Source organism: Hyperolius riggenbachi, chromosome 7 (assembly GCF_040937935.1).
Source record: "Hyperolius riggenbachi isolate aHypRig1 chromosome 7, aHypRig1.pri, whole genome shotgun sequence".
Taxonomy (NCBI): Eukaryota; Metazoa; Chordata; class Amphibia; order Anura; family Hyperoliidae; genus Hyperolius; species Hyperolius riggenbachi.
In genome coordinates this window covers 138,839,942-138,864,609 of record NC_090652.1, presented here as the reverse complement: position 1 = coordinate 138,864,609, position 24,668 = coordinate 138,839,942, and the positions used below count along the sequence as shown (strand labels likewise).

The 24,668-nt window shown below is 43.8% G+C and overlaps 1 protein-coding gene across 3 annotated transcripts in view; it reads right to left on the bottom strand.

Annotated features, from left to right (window-relative positions):
• The window catches only part of CLEC16A (C-type lectin domain containing 16A), a 369,068-nt gene that overhangs the window by 239,628 nt on the left and 104,772 nt on the right, over positions 1–24,668 (bottom strand). For all 3 annotated transcript variants that reach the window (XM_068244692.1, XM_068244690.1, XM_068244691.1), the window contains exon 9: positions 6,880–6,993. In XM_068244692.1, the coding sequence (XP_068100793.1) occupies positions 6,880–6,993 (114 nt within the window). The remainder of the gene's footprint in view (positions 1–6,879; positions 6,994–24,668) is intronic.

The window sequence follows — 24,668 nt, the reverse complement described above, 5'->3', positions numbered from 1 at the left end:
AGAGTGTCACTGCTTCCTCATATAAAGAATTATGAAGAATATTAGCAAGTCGGCAGTAAATAAGGAAGAGATGTTAACCTGCTGAGCGGTCTGGACGAGCTCAGCTCGTCCAACACCGCCAGAGGCTGCCGCTCAGGCCCTGCTGGGCCGATTTTTGTCAAATAAAAAGCAGCACACGCAGCCGGCACTTTGCCAGCCGCGTGTGCTGCCTGATCGCCGCCGCTCTGCGGCGATTCGCCGCGAGCAGCAGCGAAAGAGGGCCCCCCTAGCCGCCTGAGCCCTGCGCAGCCGGAACAAAAAGTTCCGGCCAGCGCTAAGGGCTGGATCGGAGGCGGCTGACGTCAGGACGTCGGCTGACGTCGCTCCGCTCGTCGCTATGGCGACGATATAAGCAAAACAAGGAAGGCCGCTCATTGCGGCCTTCCTTGTTTATTCTGGGCGCCGGAGGCGATCGGAAGATCGCCTCCGGAGCGCCCTCTAGTGGGCTTTCATGCAGCCAACTTTCAGTTGGCTGCATGAAATAGTTTTTTTTTTATTTAAAAAAAACCCTCCCGCAGCCACCCTGGCGATTTAATCAGAACGCCAGGGTGGTTAAAGAAGAACCCTGAACATTGTGACTGGATGCTTTTTAGTCCAGGATGTGCAGCAGCCATTAACCACTTAGCAACTTCTGCCACGCTTTTCTACGTCCTTGTTTACAAACACCTATAAACACATATAAATATTTGGTTCTGTTTTCTATTTTTAGAAAACTGAGTATGTATAGCACCATCTTGTGGCCAAAAAGTAAAACTACTTCCAAATACACCATTATTCACTTACCATAGGAACATTAAACACATTTTCATTATTTTTGAAACTCCTTCACCCCTAACCCAAAATAAAATATTATCGCCATACTTTGTACTAGGGACACAATTTAAACATTGTAAAAGCCGGGACAAATTGGCAAATAAAATGTGTCTGTTTTATTTACAATAGCACAATTTATTTTTAAACTACAATGGCTGAAAGCTGAGAAATGGTGATTTTTTTCATTTTTTTCTTCTTCTTCCCTGTCAAATCCATATAAACTAATATAATTCTTAGCATAAAGTACTGCCCAAAGAAAGCCTAGTTTTTCCGGTAAAAAATAATGTATAGATCATTTCAGTGTTATAATTAGTGATAAAGTTATTACCGAATGAATGTGAAGAGCTTTTGAAGGGGAAAAAACCTGTGGTAGAGAAGTGGTTAAAGCACATATGGTTCTTGACGCCCCATTTTTTTTTCGGTACATCTTTTTTGGAGATTTGGTAGAAACTTTAGAGGCACACACTTTTTTAGGCTATTGGTAGGAATTTTTATAGGCACATCATTCTGGGAGACTCAGTAGGACGTTTTTAGAGGCACATTTTTGGGAGATTTTTTTTTTTTTTTATTTATTTTTTTTCAGAGGCACACCCTTTTTGGAGACTTGGATGGAGTTTTTAGAGGCACAACCTACTTGGAGACTTGGTAGGAGTTTTTAGAGGCGCATCCTTTTTGGAGACTTGACAGGAGTCTGAGCTGGAGTATCACTTTTTCACAGTTACCTAATAGCAAACAATTAAAAAAAAACAAACCCAGTCCAGGTTTGATGGAACTTTAGAGAACGCTATTAAATGAAACCCAGTGCTGCTCTCTGTACCTAAGTTCACATTGCTTACATCTTGCTATTGAGTTGCAGAAGAATGCAAATGAGCTACAGTGGCAATGAGTAAGGGCTAAACAATGACTTTGCTTTATGCTGCATTATTTAATTTAATTGACTTTCATTAAGATTAAAGCCTCGTCCACTTCTGAAAATGCAAAAAGAAAAAAAATCACTTTGCCTATGAGATACCTGTACCAAACTGCCAAGAAAGCAGCTAATACAATTCAGTGTTGTTTTTGGTTTACAAAAGCAGAAGTTTTGCTGATGGAAATACCATTGTGGTGGCACCACAGGAACTGACCTATGGAAGTAACTACCTAGTCCTAGAGAGTCAGCCCCCAGCTGCTATTACTGCAGAAAATAAGGCATAATAAAGTACAAAGACATGCTGAAAAACATTGGCTGCGATACAAAGAAATGTGAATTCCTAGGAAAATCCCTTGAAAAATAGAAGGTACATCAAATTAAAAACAGACCAGATGTAGTGCCAGGCTAAGCTTAGCGCGTCCCCACCGTGCACTCTACACATTAAATGTAGTTTTTTTTTTCTACTGCAGCCATACTGAAGGTATGAAGAAGGCAGAAAGCCAAACTGGGATGGGGTTTTTGGCAGGGATGCTGTGTTTCTCTGAGGAAGAGCTGGAATCTGACATTTGTGTACACGCCACATGCCCCTTTAAATAAGATGTACAACTGGCTGAGACTGATCCAGTTGTTACTGTTAAATGTGTTAAAAACAAAGAAAAAATCTAGTTCCATTAAGGTCACAAGATGTTTTCCTCTATTGAGGCAGCATCAGGTTTGCATTAAGTATGTCTAAAGCTAAGACCGCATGACAACTATAAATGATCTGTTCTTCTAATGCACTCTAACTTTCTAAACATATCCAGCAAAATCAGGCACCATGACAGGTATAGCCAAGCAGGAGTAGTCAATGAGATGCAAATATTTCGGACATGCATGGGAATTGCCTGCATCTTGGAATTGGGACAATCAAAATCAACACTTGGTCCCAATCCAAGTTTCCACCATTTGCATTGAATTTACATACAACTTGGGAGTTATTTGCATCCCATTTGCCATCTCTTATAACCAGTCTCTTTTCCTTTTTCTGGATTTAGTCCCTGAAGGATATATTGTGATACACATTTTGGCACTTCGTATTTCCTGTGTGCCATGAAAGTAAATTGGCACCATACATTTTAAAGAGGAACTTTAACCCCGGATTCAACTTCATTCTAGTCAATACCCCCTTTCCCAAGAGAAATTATTACCTTTCTTTAACCCTCCTGGCGGTCTATTAAAAACCGCCAGGGGGCAGCGTAGCCGTTTTTTCGTATTTTTTTTTTTAAATCATGTAGCGAGCCTAGGGCTCGCTACATGACAGCCGCTGTGCAGCGGCATCCCTCTACCCTTTTCGATCGTAAATCCCGTTCAAAGAACGGGATTTCCTGGAGGGTTTCCCCGTCGCGACGGGGGCGGGATGGCGACGGGGCGGGATGACGTCACCGACGTCGTGATGTCATCGGGAGACCCGATCCACCCCTCAGCGCTGCCTGGCGCTGATAGGCCAGGCTGCGCAAGGGGTCGGCGCGGCGGATATCGGCGATCGATGTCCTCACGCAGAGAGAGCAAACACAAAAATTGTGCAAATCGGCCCAGCAGGGCCTGAGAAAACCTCCTGCACGGTTTACCCGGGGGTTACCGCCTGGAAGGTTAAATAGATCAACAGGGACATCTGTATGGCTGATATTGTGGTGAAACCCCTCCCACGGCATGATGTTAGGGCCATGGCCCTTGCAGTTTTCTTATCGGTTAACCTCATTGCATTGTGGAAAATAACGGCCATCTTCAACTACCAAGCAAGCCGTATTCTCCCTCTGTGCAAATAAAATATATATATATATATATAAAAAACAACCTTTTGACCTATCACATTTAGTGGGTGTGTTTACAGAAAAAGGCAGTTGGTGTTGGTTTCTTTTGTTTGTCAACAGTAACGATGATGACCCGGAGGCTCAAGGTAGATCAAAAAACATGAACGAATTACATGGCGAATATTAATCATTTCTCAATCTATCGTAACTTCTCGCTTTGCAACAGGGCTGTGGAGTCGGTCCAAAAATCCACCGACTCCAACTCAGACTCCTCAGTTTAGGATTCCTCCGACTCCTCGACTCCGACTCCTCTAATTTGCATATTACAATTTTGCTGATTAAAAGTATGTAACGTGAAATTCGTCTCATAACTGCCAACGCTTAGGAATTTTACAAGACAACTGAAGTGAGAAGGATATGTAGACTACTATATTTATTCCCTTTAGACTAAAATTAGTCCTTGGTAAGAGTACTTGTAAAAGGTACAAACCGGAACAAAGAACATCTATCAGGTCTTAGGCAATGTAAGTGTGGGTACATGTAAGAATGATGTGCAGGTACTCTGCAGGGGAATGAGGAGATTGTAAACAGACAACACCTCTGTGTTCAATGTGCACAGCATTCTCAGTGGATTCCCTGCAGCTCTGTGGGGAGTGCATATGTAGAGTATAGTACTACTGTGTAACAAAGTAAACCTGAGACTGATGAAATTTTAAGTTTTATACATACCTGGGGCGTCCTCCAGCCGCCTTCAGGATAATCCGTCCCTCGTTGTCCTCCTCCACCACCTGGATCTTCTGCTATGAGTCCAGGTACTTGAGCCAGTCGGGCGTAGTGCGCATGCACACACTCCACCGCCAGGAGCATACTACACCTGTGCAGCACTATTGCGCAGGTGCAGAATGTTCCTGGCTGTGGGAGCGGCATGCGGCCGGACAGCGCTGACTGGCTGAATTATCAGGACTCATAGGAGAAGATCCGGGTGGTGGAGGACAGCGAGGGACTGATTAGCCTGAAGGGGGCTGGAGGAAGCCCCAGGTATGTATAAAACTTTACTTTTCATCCGTCTCAGGTACCCTTTAATTTGTAGTCACTAAACCAAATTTTAACAACATATCAAATTATTTCATTTCATCAGCAAAGGGAGTGCATACATTTGCATAAATCAGCATCAGTGCAGAATTATTTCCATCTCATTGACCATCTCTATTAGTGACACAGCTACACATCAGGCTTTATTCTTACAGCATACATGTTATTTAGTATATATAAGAGATTCCTGTGTACACATCATATATACAGTCACAATCAGATATGTATATCTGACCTTAAAAATACGGGGACTGCTTTATTGAAGCAGCACAAGTAACTAATTTTGATTGGTTTATTTCATTTTTGTGGACTAAGCACAGCTATTACTGTATATATACTGTATATATACATTATTTTTAATGACTATTATCTGAGAAATAGAACATTTTATCATATTTTCTATTTTAATTACAGTTACAAATTCATTAGGAGTCGGTGCATTTTTTCCCGACTCCAACTCCAGGCACCCAAAATTGCCCGACTCCACGACTCCGACTCCACAGCCCTGCTTTGCATTGTATTGATTTATGAATTTGCCAGCTCTCCTGCTATTTAGTGGGCAACGGCCAACTAATCCTGATATTTACTGGGTGCTGCTGATGCCCAAATTGCCCTCTGGATGCAGCTATAGCCACAATTAAAACTGTAGTCTATGCAGTGCCCATTTTACCACAGTGCAGCTTGCGCTGAAATTACCTTATTTGGTGTGTTAGAGCAGTGTTTAACATTATACAGCATTGAAAAAAAAAAATATTGGCTGTACAGTCCGCCACCTAATTACCACACAAAGGAACAGCAATAAACCGTTGTTAGACAACAGATGGAAATTGGGGTTTATAGTACAATCACATTGTACCAATGTATAATGCATAAAACATAGCTTTTAATCACTATTTAAAAAGTCCATGCATTATAAGAAACATCGTCGAATTAGACTTGCTTAAAATTTCATCACAACCTGTACAGGCAAACAGAGGCACCAAAAGGATAAAAGTCGATAAAAAGTTTGTGGATTTCCGTACTCCAAGTAGACACAACAAACTGTTGATAGAGTTCAACCAAATATTTATTCACATACTGCAGAAAGTGCAACGCGTTTCGCAGGCATATCTAGCTTCCTCAGGCTATGAACGGAGCATAAAACTCGTGTAGGTGTAGTACAAAGCAAAGCGCCTCTGTTCATCACAACCTGGTGCACAGAATTTCCAAATACAGAGGCCAGGCATACGTTTAGCAGCACCCATGCCGCTTCTTCAGAGGCAAATGTTATTGGCAACATAGCAAAAGACAGACACTGTAAATGTACAGAGATATGGGCCAGACTCTGAGATAAAGAATGCAGGGGTCTTACTGCCACAAATATATAAACACTACACATATCTGAATCTGAATTGCCGGAATGAATATGAATGAATCTACACTATATTTGTGACAGTAAGGCACAGTGGGATATTTGTGTGAAGGTAGCAGTGCCGATCTATAAACCAAGATTTTGATAATACAGTAAGAGGTGTACTGATAAAAGATGGGAATGATCTGACAACAAACTCAATCCTGCCCCCTTGTGCTACTCACAAGCATTTCAGCTATTTGCTATGCATTAGGGTGGATTGGGCATTGCAGAGGAATACAATGGCATTTATCTAAAAATACCCATCACGGATGAATGCAGATGAGATGTCTGCAAAGGACACCGAACACCTGTGCAGATAACAGGATGATACCTAAAATCAGAAATGATAATTTGGAAGTTACAAATGTTTCAGGTTAGTGAAGTTGTTCATATACAAAATAAGATATTTTGTCAAGTAGAGGACGTCTGGGTCACTTACAGCTGTATCTCCAACCACTGAGCGTGTTCCTTATTCTCAGCACAACACACCATTTCAAAAGACACAGTTTCAATGATCAGTTTATTTTTGAACAGCTGCATGTAAAAATCCACATAGTGTATGGCCAGGATTAGCCAATATACTTCTTAGCACTATGCATAAACAGACAATGATCTTTGTGGGTTACAGTCCCCTTCCCTTCCACCAAAGCATCATCATTAATAATATTTAAAAAAAAAAAAATTACAGACAGGCAACACTAGCTTCCTGCAAACTTCCAAGAAAAGACAACAACAGGATATCATAACCGAAAGGTCAATAACACAGAGAAGCAAACCAAAAACACATACAAGTTTAGATCATGGTTTGAACTTGAAGTAAGAAACAGAAGCATTCTACTTACTGATGCTCGCTGAACTTCATGCTCTGTCTTAGAAGAGAACATTGAAAGGTCGCCATTTATGATAACATCAGCCAGGGTATTAACTAAAGGTGCATAATGGATCGTCAAGAAGACCTGGATGGATAAGAATTTTTTTTTAGGTTTGTTTGCATACACAGAGAACACAATGGATTTTGAAACAAACTTTGTGATTTATAATCAGAATCAACTTTATTCACAGAGGAAGAGAGAAGTCAAATTGTCTGTGGTACACACAACATTGGCAATAGGGAAGGTAACAATACAGGTAATATATACAGGAATCTAGGCATTTTAGACAAGCAGAATTAGTTGCAGAGTGGGGGTTAGAGTTTAGGGCTAGAATTCCAGGCATGCAGATAGGGTTCAGGCAGGAGTCCACATCGCAAGGGGATAGGGAATCTTGCAAGGTTGGGGGCTGGCAGTTCAGAAGGACAGCCTGGGGGAAGGAGGAGATCCTGTGCCTGGTGGTTTTGGTGGGGACGGTTCTGTAGCAGCAGCCTGACTGGAGGCGGTTGAAGTAGTGACAGCCAGGGTGAGTAAGGTTATTCAAAATTTGTTCGCTCTGGACCACAGTCTGGAGGTGTGTAGGAGGTCCAGAGGTGGCAGGGGTAATACGAAGATCCTCTCTGCAGCATTGATAACTCTTTGAAGCTTGTGCCTGTCGCTTGCAGTAGCGTCTGTATACCAGGCAACAATGGAGGAGTAGAGGATAGACACAATGGTGGCAAGTGTAGAAACAAACCAACAGTTCCCACGACATCTAAAGTTGCCCATAGACGTAACTATATAGTCAGACATGTACCAAGAATTAGACTATCATCAGTCATGTCTTGGTAAATTTGAGCATAAACAGGAACACATGACCCACTCAGGTGCTAGAGTCCATGCCTAAAGAGGGGGACTGAAATCATTACCATATGCATCTAGCACCACTTATTTAATGGGGCAATATTATAAAAGTACTGCAGCGTAAAAGTTAATTTATATTTATTATCATGAGATTGCTCAGTGGTGGGTGCCCAATCTAACCACAAAGCTACCAGCATTAGATGGTCATGTACTGCTACCAATCAAGTGATTTTCAGCTGTGGTCAAAAAGTGAGAGGTTACCGATAGTCAAGGCTGCTAGCATGACAGATAATTAGGCGCGATAAACAGCCTACAGAACTCCCATCTTACAAATCAAAAATTAATGGTGCCAAAGGCCTCCATACAGCAATAAAGATTAAACTGTGCTTGAAATGTTAAAACCAGCATTTAGTAAAGTAGAATGCAGAAAATATTGCATTCTGTTTCACTTCCCTGTATCTCACTTCTAATTTGCGTTGCAATCTCTGTCCCTCAAGTATATCATAAAAGGCACAATTATAGCAGCAGCAAATCAAAATTTGTTGGGTTACATTACATTCTCTTAAAGGTAATGATTTATGGGTGTATGAGGGATAACTGTACTTACAAGTGCAAGTAGTTCTTCTTAAAGTGAACCAAACACCATTTTTAGCACCCAGGGCATCTCATTAAAAATGCATGCTAACAATGTGCCTCGTTATAACAAAAAATCCATTTTCCTTTTTTTTTTTTTTTTTCACATTTAAAAGTTTTGCAGAGATTTTATTAGCCTACTTCTGCTCGACCACAGAAATTTCAGGCAGCTAAGGACTAATGTAATTGTTTTATTGCACACATTAGCAGAGAGTAAACAATACCTAATAGTTAGAGGGGGTGGGTAATTGCTTCAAAGAGTTTACAGAAGTCACAGATGCTACCGTCACACCTCCCCTCTGGATAAATAAGGTTAAATAAGGGCAGCTAGAAGAGGAGTGGTAAACATAGCAGCTCCTATAGCTATTAGAAACCAGGAGAAATTTCAGGGAAAAAAGGGTGCATAGTTCCCTTTAATGTTAGCTTACCCTATTATGTCTTTTAAAGAAGGTAGCGCCTACACAACCCTAAGGGCCTGTTTCCACTACACGCAGATTGGATGCAGAATGGATGCAGAAAAACTGACTTCAATGAATGCCTATGGGAAAATCTGCATCAGAAAAATCGCGTTTAGTGGAAACAGGCCCATAGGCTTTCATTAGAGTCAGTTTGTCTAGTCAGTTTGTCTGCATCCAATCTGCATGTAGTGGAAACAGGCCCTAATACACTATGCTTGTAAATACTAATGAGAGTCCCAATCACGTTTTCCTATGGTTGTGTGCTTGTAATCTGCCGTCTGTGGTATCTTCATAAGATTGTCCACCACCACACCATAAGGAAACAGACTCACCAGATTATATGACCTTAGTCAGGCCTAGTTGCGCATCGGGACACTTAGGGCCGTCCCTCACCTCCTCTGGATCATCCACTTGAATAAGGGTTAACTCCTCATATAAGTACCTCCATGCATCACAGATTATCTCCTCAAATGGAAAAAACCTCACAGTGTAAAATCGTATATATTTATTAGACTATAAAAAGCAATTGCACTCACAATATGGTGACTTGATTCAAGGGCACAGAGTTTTAACACGGGCTCTCCCCCGTCAGGTTGGGCTCCGGCTGCCGTTGTGTGTCCCTTCTATCACTGCAAGTGGTGTCAGTGCACGCTGCGGTCACCTCTCCAGATTGGGACGCCGTTCGGTGCACCCCGGTGCTCTCCGCGGGGCTTAGGCACGGAAGTGAGAGCCCAGTAAGAGACAGCAGGCGTGGGTGCACCGAACGGCGTCCCAATCTGGAGAGGTGACCTCAGCACTCACGGACACCACTTGCAGTGATAGAAGGGACACACAACGGCAGCCGGAGCCCAACCTGACGGGGGAGAGCCCGTGTTAAAACTGTGCCCTTGAATCAAGTCACCATATTGTGAGTGCAATTGCTTTTTATAGTCTAATAAATACAGTGGGTTGCAAAAGTATTCGGCCCCCTTGAAGTTTTCCACATTTTGTCATATTACTGCCACAAACATGAATCAATTTTATTGGAATTCCACATGAAAGACCAACACAAAGTGGTGTACACATGAGAAATGGAACGAAAATCATACATGATTCCAAACGTTTTTTTACAAATAAATAACTGCAAAGTGGTGTGCGCATAATTATTCGGCCCCTTTGATCTGAGTGCAATCAGTTGCCTATAGACATTGCCTGATGAGTGCTAATGACTAAATAGAGTGCATCTGTGTGTAATCTGATGTCAGTACAAATACAGCTGCTCTGTGAGGGCCTCAGAGGTTGTCTAAGAGAATATTGGCAACAACAACACCGTGAAGTCCAAAGAACACACAAGACAGGTCAGGGATCAAGTTATTGAGAAATTTAAAGCAGGCTTAGGCTACAAAAAGATTTCTAAAGCCTTGAACCTCCCACGGAGCACTGTTCAAGCGATCATTCAGAAATGGAAGGAGTATGGTACAACTGTAAACCTACCAAGACAAGGCCATCCACAAAAACTCACAGGCTGAACAAGGAGAGCGCTGATCAGACATGCAGTAAAGAGGCCCATGGTGACTCTGGACAAGCTGCAGAGATCTACAGCTCAGGTGGGAGACACTGTCCATAGGACAACTATTAGTCATGCACTGTACACAGTTGGCCTTTATGGAAGAGTGGCAAGAAGAAAGGCATTGTTAACAGAAAGCATAAGAAGTCCCGGTTACAGTTTGCCATAAGCCATGTGGGGGACACAGCAACCATGTGGAAGAAGGTGCTCTGGTCAGATGAGACCAAAATGGAACTTTTTGGCCAAAATGCAAAACGCTATGTGTGGCAGAAAACTAACACTGCACATCACTTTGAACACACCATCCCCACTGTCAGATATGGTGGTGGAAGCATCATGCTCTGGGGGTGCTTCTCTTCAGCAGGGACAGGGAAGCTGGTCAGAGTTGATGGGAAGATGGATGGAGCCAAATACAGGGCAAACTTGGAAGAAAACCTCTTGGAGACTCCAAAAGACTTGAGACTGGGGCGGAGGTTTACCTTTCAGCAGGACAATGACCTTAAACATAAAGCCAGGGCAACAATGGAATGGTTTAAAACAAAACATATCTATGTGTTAGAATGGCCCAGTCAAAGTCCAGATCTAAATCCAATCAAGAATCTGTGGCAAGATCTGAAAACTGCTGTTCACAAATGCTGTCCATCTAATCTGACTGGATTTCAGTCTCTAGATGTGCAAAGCTGGTAGAGACATACCCTAAAAGACTGGCAGCTGTAATTGCAGCAAAAGGTGGTTCTACAAAGTATTGACTCAGGGGGCCGAATAATTACGAACACCTCACTTTGCAGTTATTTATTTGTAAAAAATGTTTGGAATGATGTATGATTGTCGTTCCACTTCTCACATGTACACCACTTTGTATTGGTCTGTCTTGTGGAATTCCAATAAAATTGATTCAGGTTTGTGGCAGTAATGTGACAAAATGTGGAAAACTTCAAGGGGGCCGAATACTTTTGCAACCCACTGTATATACGGTTTTACACTATGTGAGGTTTTTTCCATTTGAGGAGATAACCTGTGATGCATGGAGGTACTTATATGAGGAGTTAACCCTTATGCTATGTACACACATGCGACAACAATCGTTCGTTGAGAACGACGAACGAGCTTTTAATTGATGAAAGAACGACCCGAGTAAAGTTAGTTTTTAAATGTGTGTAACGATCTGATCGTTAGAACGAACGTTACATCACGTAAAGCAACTATTGCGCCTGCGCATAAAAATGAGAAGTTTCAGGGAGAAATAGTGAAATGCGCATGTCAAGCCTAGTACGAACGACCGTTTGCAACGATGTACTACTTTTGCAAACGATCGTCGTTGGTTAAAATCCGCCGAGACAGAACTTTCTTTTGTAGCGATTTGGCTCATTCGTCGTTTGCCTTAATAGTCGGTGGTTCGTTTTTTGTAACGATCGTCGTTAGTAAAGATCGGGGAACGATCGTTACAAACGACTATAGTCGCATGTGTGTACGCACCTTTATTCAAGTGGATGATCCAGAGGAGGTGAGGGACGGCCCAAAGTGTCCCAATGCGCAACTAGGCCTGACTAAGGTCATATAATCTGGTGAGTCTGCTTCCTTATGGTGTGGTGGTGGACAATCTTATGAAGATTCCACAGATGGCCGATTACAAGCACACAACCATAGGAAAACGTGATTGGGACTCAAAGCATAGTGTATTAGGGTTGTGTAGGTGCTACCTTCTCTAAAAGACGTTTTATTGTATGCAGAAGGAGCAGCTCCAACTTTTATTGTTTTATTTGTGTATTATCGGGAGTCTTGGTTGTAGCACTCATCTCTATCATACCACTTTTACCCTATTATGTGTATATGGTGAAGGGGCCGCCCAGACACACATTTGAAACAAAACTAAGACTTTACCCCCAGCATACAAAAATCCCAAATTGGAGGGAATCTGCCATTACAGCCATATTTGTTAACACATAGTCCTGTCTGCATCCTTAACCCTGCAACTTTAAAATTGTTTTGTTTAAGTAGATGATGTACATCATGTAACACTAAGCTGAGCCATCACAATCAGGACATGAACAGAATGATTGAGTAGTAGCAGTTATCATTAGAGACCTCCAGACAGGTATCTGTACTGACATTTGCAAATACAGTTAGCCTTTAAAGGGAACCTAAACTGAGAGGGATATGGATGTTTCCTTTTAAACAATACCAGTTGCCTGGCAGTCCTGCTTATCTATGTGGCCTCAGTAGTGTTTGCATCACACACCTGAAACAAGCATGCAGCTAATCCAGTCTGACTTCAGTCAGAGCACCTGATCTGCATGTTTGTTCAGGGGCTGCGGCTAAACGTATAGAGACACAGGATCAGCGGGAAAGTCAGGCAACCAGTATCATTTTAAATGGAAAAATCCATATCCTTCTCAGTTTAGGTTCCCTTTAAAGGGGTGCCCCTGATGAGTCACGAGGCAGTGACGAAATCGACTGGGCAGAGACTGGACGTAATGGGAAACACACGCCGGCGGCTGGAGGGCAGAAGCGCACGCTAGAGACATCAGGCGGTCAGCGCGGAGAGAAAAAAACAGCCCACCCCAGCATGGCAATGGGGGGAGAGCCAGTAAGAAAAACTAAGAGATTACACTTTAAAGGAACATGTGAGTGAATTTTAAAATAAAGTTTTATCAGTTTGTACGGTATCACGCTATGAGGAGTGTTTCTTTGAGGTACTATGATGAGATAATTATGCTGTGGAAAATCGCCATGTAATTCAGTGATCCATCATCACCTATCATTGAGGCACCAGGATCCTGAGGCTCCTGGATACGGGCATACGTTGACTACTTGGAGGAAAGGAAGGGAGAGACCGCTGCACTCACGTGTATAACCAGAAGGGAGCAGGAAAATCAAATGCCAAAGTCCACATACAACCCAAAAAATCCCGCTGCACCAATTGGTTGGGTGAAAATAGAAAATCCTTTTATTGCTCTTTAATCCATCATCAGTTCACGCGTATCGGAGCGTAAGATGGCTCCTTAATCCTTATGATTAAGGAGCCATCTTACGCTCCGATACGCGTGAGCTTTTTTATTGTAACACTGATGATGGATTAAAGAGCAATAAAAGGATTTTCTATTTTCACCCAACCAATTGGTGCAGTGGGATTTTTCTGGTTGTATGCATACGTTGACTAGTCTAGCAGTGGTCAAGTAATGTAAGTAATGGTAAAAGTGTAATGGTAAAGTTATGGTAAACGTGTATAGCACACACTGTGTATGTGAAAGGAAAAATAGCTTGGTAAAGTAAGGTAGATGACGCCACCGGTTGCAAGACCTAAGACCAGCATCTCCGAAATAGTTTATTGTTGTATTCGATATAAATAAAAAACAAAAAAAACCTAAACAAAGTTTTGAGACCACGCTGGGTACTGGCTGCTACTATACCTGCAAAACACGTCGCATTGGTGTTTTGTTATAAAACTGTTTGTTTGAAACAAAAACACTTGTGTCTTCAGTTGTGAGGTAAATCCACCTTTGTATCCCCCTTTTAAACTGTTTTATTATATTTTAATCCACTTAGCGCCTCTGTTTTATCTATTGTGTCCACTCTTAGTGGAGGGGAGTCACCCCATTCTCATTACAGAAAGCAACCTCTTAACCCAAGTGGAGTCAGGTTGTTCTAACACCCCCCCCCCCTTTTCCCCGGGATATATTAATTACAGTGGTTGCCTTAGTGTTAACCCTGGTTTGTGAGTATCCTATCCACCTACCTTAAATGAACCCATTTATCTTGTTTGGTACACACTACACAATATTGGGCTCTTGGTCTCCCTTTCATGTTTTCTCAATCTTATGGAAACTCAGGCTTACCTGCTTTAACTCAGGCTGCCTAATTTGTGGCAAAACAATTGAATTACTTAATCTGTACTGGCTTCAACGTGCAACAGACCTATTTTGGCTTTTCTACAGTATTTCCAGCAACCATATGCATGCAATTTAGTAACCTAAATGCAACTTTCAGTATTTCAAAACCTGGAATCCTTACATGAACTTTGTTTTCTATGGCTAGAAGTCCTATTTCTGAGGATAGCTATACTGTCTGAACAGTAAATATCTTACAAGCGGAAACCACAAAGTACATTAGAAATGAAGTTCAAAATCCAGCACACACTTACTGCATAAACTAGGACGCAGTGGTGTTTAGAAATACTTAGGGCCATTTCCCAAATGATCGGGGTGCTCCAAATGGCCCATCCATTCAGCCCCATAATATTCACTTCTCATCAAACCCAAACCTGCATATTAGATTAATTTTATGATCGTCACTATTTATACAGGGCTAACTACAAGGGATGGACTGAAATTATATTCTGGCCCTGTGAGCAGCAGGGGTTTGAAGTTAATAAAATATCATTGTTTATCTACGGAGCTATGACAAAGCAGAAAATAAAAATGAAATATAAATATATGAAAAAAATAATTAAAAAAAAAAAAAAAAGAGAGAGTCCCAGTTGCCAGTAAGCTGTTGCGCAGTGCCCACTTTGCTATATACCTTTGTTGTATGCTTTGTCTTGTATGTCAACTTGTTATGTACCGCAAGTGTAATCTGTGCATCACTACATCTATTTTAGCTGTAGGGAAATGGTACAAACATGCTCGACTAGGACCAAATTTTTTGGTCATTATTTTGTGGAGAGTGATCAAAGCACCAGTGGGGTGTGATGGAGGATGTGCTAATATTTTCAAGAAGCAACATCTGTTGTGCAGTCTTTTGTATATCTTGCGTCATGCATTGTGGTGGTTGAGAATGTGCTACACTGCAACAAGCACTTCTAACTGCTGCATCTGCGGGTCTTCCTGGAAAAGATGGCAGAGAGCATAGAGACCGAGGGCTAAGGAGCAGCCAAAGAAGGTAATTAATGCATGTCCACACCCCCTTGGCCCACTCTATTTACAAACCTTGGGCCCTCTCCACCAGGACCTCAAGGCACAGAAACACTTGTCCCCTCTGCTGTCAACCTCCTGAACTATCACAAAGCCCCTTTACCCCCCATAGGGCTGCGGACATCGGCTGCATTCGGCATCCATTAAAGTGGACCCAAATTAAAAATACAAGATTTCAGACATAAAATCTATTTTCGAAATTATAATAATAAATAGCAGCCTTTTTTCAGCTGCATGATGACAAATATAAAATATTTTACATTTATTGGAGGAACCCCTCCCTTCCTTTCAAATTGCCGGTATTTTTCCGGCAAACTGGTGGAGTAGGTGGTGTCCAGCAATGGAGGAATTGCTAATGGCTGCTCCCAGTATAACCCTAGTTATGAAAAGAGAAGGGTGAAAAGCATGCACTGAAATGATCATAGGCTTGAAGGAGTGTTTATTTATCTTTGTATGTGTCAAAGTGGTGCAACTAAATATTTTTAATCAAAAAAATGTTTGGTTTGGGTCCGCCTTAATTGTCCATTGAATGACTGTATCTTTTATGTATCTCACTTACTGCTGTTTATATGTACGGTAGGTCCTACCTCCTACTTTGAATTCTGTATGTGCCAAATCCAATTCTGGGCACGACATAGTTGTGCTTATAATTTAATCTCTCCCGTGTTACCTAACTGCCACAGCTCATTAGTAAACACAGGATGTTAACAAATATGTCTGTTTCCATGGTAGACAAACTGCAGATTTATTGCAGGGTTTTCATCAGCTGTAACAAAGAAAGGTTTTTCTTTAAAGGGAACCAGAGAGGATGAACTATACATACCTGGGGCTTCCTCCAGCCCCATACGCACGGATTGCTCCCACGCCGCCGTCCTCTGCTGCCTGGATCCGCCGCCACCGGGTCCCGTCATTGCCGCGAGACGGCAAGTCGGCCGGCGGACGCGGCTAATTCTCCGCATCACAGGGTGCTCTCCCCATACAGATACGCATGTGGCTGCTTACTGCGCAGCCGCATGCGTACATGTATGGAGGGAGCCCCTGTGATGCGGACAATTGGCCGCGTCCGCCGGAAGTGACGGGCCCGGTACCGGCGGATCCAGGAAGCTGAGGACGGCGGCGTGGGAGCGATTCAGTCTTATGGGGCTAGAAGAATCCCCAGGTATGTATACAATCTTTGCCTTTTTTCACCCCTCGTTCCTCTCTGGTTCCCTTTAAAGGTTATTATGCTGTTGCTTATCTTTTAGAGCTGAGATTAAGTTTTGAGTTCTGGTCGACTTTATGCATTTGTTTCAGTTCAGGCTGTGAGGACTTTGAGTAAAGTACTATTTAGTAAATGAGGACTTCTGTCTGATAAAAAAAAAAAAAAAGGACACGATGTGTGATAGGGACAGGACACCTGAAGCCTTCTTACTATGTCCCAGCCACACATCCATGAACCTAACAAGAAGGACGCACCAAGGACGTTAAAGCCAGTTTATTTATTTTACTTCCGATTTTACAAAATGCAATTTAGAAGGGTTTAGGCGGCCTCAGAGTACATTATTCAGCGGATCTACCGAAATGGTCTAATTTGCTAGCAAGCATAGCCTCCTCAAAGGTTTATTAGGTCAACTTGCGCAGAAACTTAAATGCTTGGAGGGCATCAGGATGAAGCACATTTATTTAAGGCAAAGCATCAAATGGGATAGACTCCAAATGCTGAAAGCCATTCCAGTAATGCAAAGATCAATAAAGTCCCATGTGTTAAGGGTTAAGGAGCAAAAATAATGGATACAAATATACCGGAATTTGGTACAGGCGCACTGCATTGTGAGTAACATTTTAATGGCTAATAAAGATACTACTTAAAAAAACCCAACAAGAAACAAGTGTGGTGTGTGTGTTTGGTGGGGACTGTGGCATGGCAGAGCTCTGTCTGTTTATTGCTTCAGTAAAAACTGATATGTTTTTCACTTGCCTCAATGTCAAATGTATGTTAAAGGTGGGATCATTCTTCTCATAACTGTATGCCTTTTACCACATACAAATTTGCATTTGTACTTAAAGGATATCAGAGTTAAAAAGCAGCACTGAAAAAGAGTATACAAGTATACGTGCATCCACAATGGCATCCACTCCGTTTTCCCTCACAAGGCTCCAGTCATCCACAATCTGTCCCGCACTAGTACCAACCACAAGTGGTCGGGACATTTGTACTGGATATTACATCACTTGCACAGTTTGCTCATGTACTGTGCTTTGGCCAGGACCGTAAAGAACATAGGGTGCATTGCAGGAATTGCAAATGTTAACGTACAAAATGTTAGCCAGTGAAGGTGCACAATGGTCAGTTGCTTTTTTTCCTGCCTTACATCACATGCCAAGCTAAATGGGTGTTGTTTTGACATGTGCACATTATAACGCAATGCAGTGCAACACTCCAATGTGAAATTAGCATTAGGCTCCTTTCATATTATACCAATTAATATACTGGGGACTCCTACCTGGTTAACCTATACTGTGGGAACCTACCTGGCTAACCTTCACTGGGGGAGCCTACCTGGCTAACCTTCACTGGGGGAGCCTACCTGGCTAACCTTCACTGGGGGAGCCTACCTGGCTAACCTTCACTGGGGGAGCCTACCTGGCTAAATTATACTGTGGGAACTTACCTGGCTAAACTATACTGGAGGAACCTACCTTGCTAACCTATACTGGGGCACCTACCTTACTAACCTATACTGGGGGCACCTACCTTGCTAACCTATACTGGGGATTCTACAATGCTAACCTATACTGGGAGCAGCTATACCTGGCTTCCTATACAGAGGGAACCTGTACCTGGCTACCTACCTATGCAGAGGGTGCTCATTTTATTTGTTGCACTGCAGCTATAAAAAAATGGTGCAAATTGGCGGGTGATGGTCAATCATTCCAAAAATGGGGGGGGGGGGGGGGGGGGGGGGGGCATCCTCAAAAGTTTGCCTCAGGCAGCAAAAAGTCTTGAATTGGCCCTGATGAGCCTATGCAGTATGACATTTCTTACAGGGACAGTCAGTGTTTGCTACTTTTGTATGTCCAGCTGAAAAAACAGTTGTACACATTATCTGTGAAAGGTAAATGTACATTATCTGTGAAGGGTAAATATGTTACTTATTTTAGAATTTGATAGCCTGGTGACTCTTCTAAAAACTGATTAACTTCTGTCACATTTTAGCCTAAGAAGACTTGTGGTATGTATTCATAGAGATACACGGCAATATCCTAGTTATTGTTGAAATTTTATTGCGTTTGGTAAACTATCTCATATGGAAGTAATAGCCACACACGCAATAATTGGGAGGGATTTTCCTTAATTCTGGAACTCATGGGTGAGTTTAGCTGCTCCTGAGGTTTCAGAGTCTCAGGAAAAGAGTCTGAAGCCTAATAAATTACCTCTTTATATCTTGCAATTGTCTTAAGCATTAAGCTCACAGCTGTTTCGTCGCATCCTCGTGGCAGAACGATGTATTTATCCCCCCCCCCCCCCCCCCCAAATCCCGGGGCAAAAATTCTACAACATTTCAGGTCGTAGATTTTGCTGCATGGGGAGGCAGAGCCTTGCGCTGTAGCTCTGCCTCTAATGCAGTCAATCTCCGCCGATTTCTGCCTCTCCCCGCCCCCTCAGTGAAAAACGACTGAGAGGGACGTGGAGAGGCAGAGATCGGCGGACATTGACTACATTAGAGGCAAAGCTACAGCGCAAAGTTCTGCCTCTACTAGGAAGATAAATCTGCGATCCGCAGACTATTGCCCCGGGGATTTCAGGGGGATAAATGCATCGTTCTGCCGCTGTGATGGGGGGGGGGGGGGGGGGGGAGTCAGCCATTTCTGTTTCCAAAACTGCCTGTGTAGAGGGGGATCCATTTTCCTATTCCCCTGCACTACCCCCTCCGTTTATCCGGATCCAGATGAGTTGTGTGAAAATGCAGCACATCTGGACCTTCCGTTCAGGTTTTGAAAACGGGTCCCCGGAAATGCAGATGGATCAGTCTTTTGTTTTGGTCAAGACTGCTGCCATTTTTAACATTGCTATCCGTGGCTTCGGTTTTCATCAGGTTTTAAAACGGAGCCAAGGATACGTTTCCGGACCTGGGGCTTGATTCACTAAACCGTGATAACTCATATCACGGCCATTTTCACACGCAAATTCGCAATCGCGAAAATCCACGCAAAAACGGCCGTGATACGAGTTATCACGGTTTAGTGAGTCAAGCCCCTAGTGTGAACCTACTCTTATTCATTTTTTTTTTTTACTACTTTACTAACTGGGTGAACTAGGGCTTTAAAAAGAAATACTGTACATCATTGATTGACATGTAAAGAAATACAGTACATACTTTAGCTCCTTGATGAGGAACACAGTGAGTGAGTTACAGTTTCTATATTTGGTCATTTTCACTGGCAGGGGACCTAAATCTTTGGTGGTCATTTCCATTGGTAGGGAGACCTAAATCTTTGGTGGCCATTTCCACTGGTAGGGAGACCTAAATCTTTGTTATCCTAGGCGTCTCTCGCTGTGTCCATTTTCCTGCAGTTTATGAGATGAAACCCAACAAGAACACTTCTGCCAACTATCCTAACACCCCCCCCCCCCCCCCATTTCACTCAAGCCATAGTTATGGAAACACCATTTGAGAAGAAGCTGTGAGATGTTTCTTCAAGAGGAAGCCTAAGACAGCAAAAAGAAGATGCAGTTATGCAGGCTGGCCCTATGTCCCAGAAGTCAACACTATATTATCTATTTCTTACCATTTTCATGTCCACAGACAATTATCCGTAGACAAAGAACAGGGGCAGAAAAGTGGGTAAATTAGGGGAATTTCTTTAAAAATACTTTAACACATTACTTTTACTGCCTGCCCCAAACGCTCAAGTAAAAAACTAAAATTCAGAGGAAAGATGAGCATGGTACACACCCACCACTCTACTAACAAGTGAAGACTTTTACCAGATTTTAAAAAGGTGAAAGATGTAGTTTGAAGTTGTGTTGTGAACATTTCATATTTACACACCGCGCCACTGGCACGGATTACAATACTTCATGAAAGAAGAAATATCAGGTGCCAAACTAAGCAACATCATGGTTCACGATACACATCAGAATAAGGCACATATTTGTACAACAGCCCAGAAACAATTCTGCCCACAGATACATAATTCATAAGCTATTTATACAGGTGTGCCCAGGACATGTTTAAAATAGCCTGTATACCCAAAGGCTTTTGATCTGCAGGCGGCCCACACATTTTTGGTGAAGCTGGTGCCAGAAACCAGTACTTTTGTAGGAAAAGGTTCTACATAATTGTTCTCACTTGGAATCAAAGCATGTCTGTTGGAAAGGGAAAGGTAAAGAGCTGCCACAAAACCTCAACATGAAGCTAAAGTCAGTCTTTCACTATGTAATGGCAAACAATCTAAATAATGGTCAAAGTGACAATATCGGAAAACAATGCAGAAGTCATTGTTTGGAGATGGAGAAGTCATTGCCAGGAAGCCTGCGCAGGCGCAGAGAGGTCCCGCAGGCTTCCTCTTCCGGGGTCACAGAGTGACTTTCAGTAGAGTCGACGGATTCCATGTAATTGATAGCGGCCAGCCCAGGAGCAGGAGTACTTAATAAGGGGCCGGTAAGTGTCTCATTTCAACCAAATTGCCGTGGGTAGGCTTAAATGCATACCCACGGCGTCTGGTAAGGGGCCCAATGTATACAATAATAATTATTTCTGGACACTTAAGAGAAGCACGGTTATAAGAACTGAATAATGTACAGTTGTGCACATAAGCTTATACACCCTGGCAGAACTTATGATTTCTTTACCATTTTTTAGAGAATATGAACAGCACCAAAACCTTTTCTTTCAATCATGTTTAGTGGCTGGCGGAAGCAATTTATTGTCAAACAACTGTATTTACTCTTTTTAAATCATAGTCAATACCACAGTCAGGTAGACCAACTAAAATTTCAGCCACAACTGACAGAAAATTTGTTTGGGATGCAAGGAAAAACCCATAAATAACATCAGGTGAAATACAGAAAAAATGTGATGTGGCAGTTTCAAGATGCACAATAAGGAGGCACTAGAAGATGAGCAGCATGGTTGAGTCGCCAGAAGAAGGCCATTACTATGCAAATGCCACAAAATATTCCACTTGCAATATGCCAAACACCACAGAGACGAGCTTCAAACCTTCTGGCACGAAGCAATTTGGAAAGATGAGACCAAAACTGACCTTTTGGCCATAATCATAAACCCTATAGTTGGAGAGGAGCCAATAAGGCTTATGATGAAATGTACATCATTCCATAGTGGTGGATCGCTAATGTTTTAAGGATGTGTAAGCTAAAGAGGCACAGAAAAATTTGGCCAGAATTGATGGCAATATGAACGCAGTAAGCTATAAAAAAAAAAATACTGTAGGTAATTTGCAATCAGACAAGAAGCCGAGTATGGGACTTTACTTGGACAATTTAACAGGACAATGATCCAAAACACAAGGCCAAGTCAACCTGTCATTGGCTACAGCAACATAAAGTGAATGTTCAGGGGTGGCCATCTCAGTCTCCTGACCTCAATATCATTGAGCCACTACTGGGAGACCTCAAACATGCAGTTCATGCAAGCCGTCAACGTAACTTACGGGAATAGGAGGATTTTTTGACAGGAAGAAAAGGCAGTTGTACTGACTGAAAACTACCACTAGAGAATTCAGTGTGCAAGATACAGCGGCGTCAAAAGAATAAAAGGTAATTAAATGAACTTAAAAAACCAACTGGTTAAATAGAGGAGGCAGCCTCTGCGACAGAGGCGCCGAGCTCGCTGATATAATACAGATGCTGTGACTCCTACTGTATTTTGCCTGAGAAAGCGGATGTATGGCCCGTGAAACGCGTCGCATTGTTTTTTGGATTTCCGAATAAATGGTTGACTGTCTGAATCGCAGTCCTTGCCTGTGTCTGTTTGGAGGGGGTAAGACCACCGCTGCCTCCTCTTTTTAACCAGTTGGTTTTTTAAGTTAATTTAATTACCTTTTATTCTTTTGGCGCCTCTGTATCTTGCACACTATATTGAGTCCACCCTGGGTGGAGGGTTGTTACCCTCTTCCTGTCTACAGAGAGCGACTTTTTATTCCTGAGTGGGGTCAGGATTGTTCTCCCCACCTGCCTATACAGGTTTGTAAGTATAATTTTAACTTCTCATTTATTTGTTGTCCCCAAGACGCATTACACTATTGGGGCTCTTGGTGTCCCTCTGCTTTACTAGAGAATTCAAGCTGTTATTGATGTAAAAGTGGGCAATACACAGTATTAACCACCCTGGCGTTCTATTTCCCCAGGATTTCCGTGCAAAAAGTGGTTCAATTAATTTCCAATAATTTTCAACCAATTTTTTTTGCAATCATTTTTTTTATATTGAATTCAATACAGGTTATTGTATTGAATTCAATAAAAAAAAAGTGTTTGCTGCGAGATTTTGATGATGCTGTGTGACATTGGTGCCATCAACGCCGATCGACGGGGGACATGTGATCGCCAAGGGAGAAGCAAAATCCGCCAAGGGACATGGAAGAAGGCACTGGAGAAGCTATCAGAGGTACGCGGCGAGGGATCAGCATGCCAATGGTGAGTATAAGACCCAGATGTATAGCCAGATGTATTAGCCAGATGTGCAGCCAGGTGTAGTTAGCTAGATGTTTTGCCAGGTATATAGGGAGCAAGATGTTTGCTGGTGTATAGGAGACAGATGTGCAGCCAGGTGTATAGGAGACAGATGTGCAGCCAGGTGTATAGGAGACAGATGTGCAGCCAGGTCTAGGGAGTCATATGTATAGGGAGCTAGGTTTGCGGGTGCCTCTGCCCCCCCAACCCCATTGCCCCCGATGCCCCCTAACTGTGGCTGGGTGTCCCTTCTGTGGGGGGGGGCTCCCCTTCTGTGCTGGCTGGTAGTGGCCGGCGGGGATCCCCTCTGTGGGGGGGGGGGGAATCCCCATACTGTGCGTGTGGGTGGCCCTTCTGTGTGTGCATTGGGGGGGGGCAGGTATCATCCTTCTATGGGGGCTAGTCGTGGTGGGTCGGGGACACCCCCTTCTGTGGTGGGTGGGAGGTGGGGGTCCCCATCTATGCGGGCTGTGGGTGGCCTCTCCCTCCTCTTCCCCCATCCCTCCCTCTCTGTCCTCCATGCCCCCCCTCTCACCCCTGATCCTGTGTCCCCCCCACTACACACAGCATACAGAACTAGCATCCAGCCACCCTGGGAATCCCTGTGCAGCCGGCGGGGCAGAGAATGTGTGGGGCTGTGCAGGGATTCCCCTTCTTTGCCGGCGGGTGGCTGGTGCGGGGATCCTCTCTGTGCGGGGGGCCGGGGATCCCCGTACTGTGCATGCGGGGTGACCCTTTTGTGTGTGCGGGGGGGCGGGTATCCCCTTCTATGGGGCTGGTCTTGGCCGGTCGGGGACACCCCCTTCTGTGGTGGGGGGAAGGTGGGTGTCCCCATCTATGTGGGCTGTGGGTGGCCTCTCCCTCCTCTTCCCCATCCCTCCCTCTCTGTCCCCCGTGTCCCCCCCCCCCCCGATCCCGTGTCTCCCCCCTGTAAGAAGCCCTGATCTACTCACCTGAGGGCTTTCTCCTGCGGCGGCCACGATGGACACCCTCCTCCTCCATCGCGAAGTCTCGTGTTCTCTGTAATTACAGTACGCAGCTTGGTGACGTCACCAAGCCGCGTACTGTAATTACACAGACCGGGACTTCGGCGATGGAGGAGGAGGGTGTCCATCGTGGCCGCCGCAGGAGAAAGCCCTCAGGTGAGTAGATCAGGGCTTCTTACAGGGGGGAGACACGGGATCGGGGGGGGGGGGGGACACGGGGGACAGAGAGGGAGGGATGGGGAAGAGGAGGGAGAGGCCACCCACAGCCCACATAGATGGGGACACCCACCTTCCCCCCACCACAGAAGGGGGTGTCCCCGACCGGCCAAGACCAGCCCCATAGAAGGGGATACCCGCCCCCCCGCACACACAAAAGGGTCACCCCGCATGCACAGTACGGGGATCCCCGGCCCCCCGCACAGAGAGGATCCCCGCACCAGCCACCCGCCGGCAAAGAAGGGGAATCCCTGCACAGCCCCACACATTCTCTGCCCCGCCGGCTGCACAGGGATTCCCAGGGTGGCTGGATGCTAGTTCTGTATGCTGTGGGTAGCACAGATCGCTACCCACAGCGTGCTGGCAGGCATCCAGCCATCCTGGGGAATCCCTCTGATGAGGGAAAAGTGCAGCCGGCGGGGAAGAGAAACAAGAAATCTCCCTGGCGGTATTGACGAGCTCAGCTCGTCAATACCGCTTTCAGCAAGTTTTTCC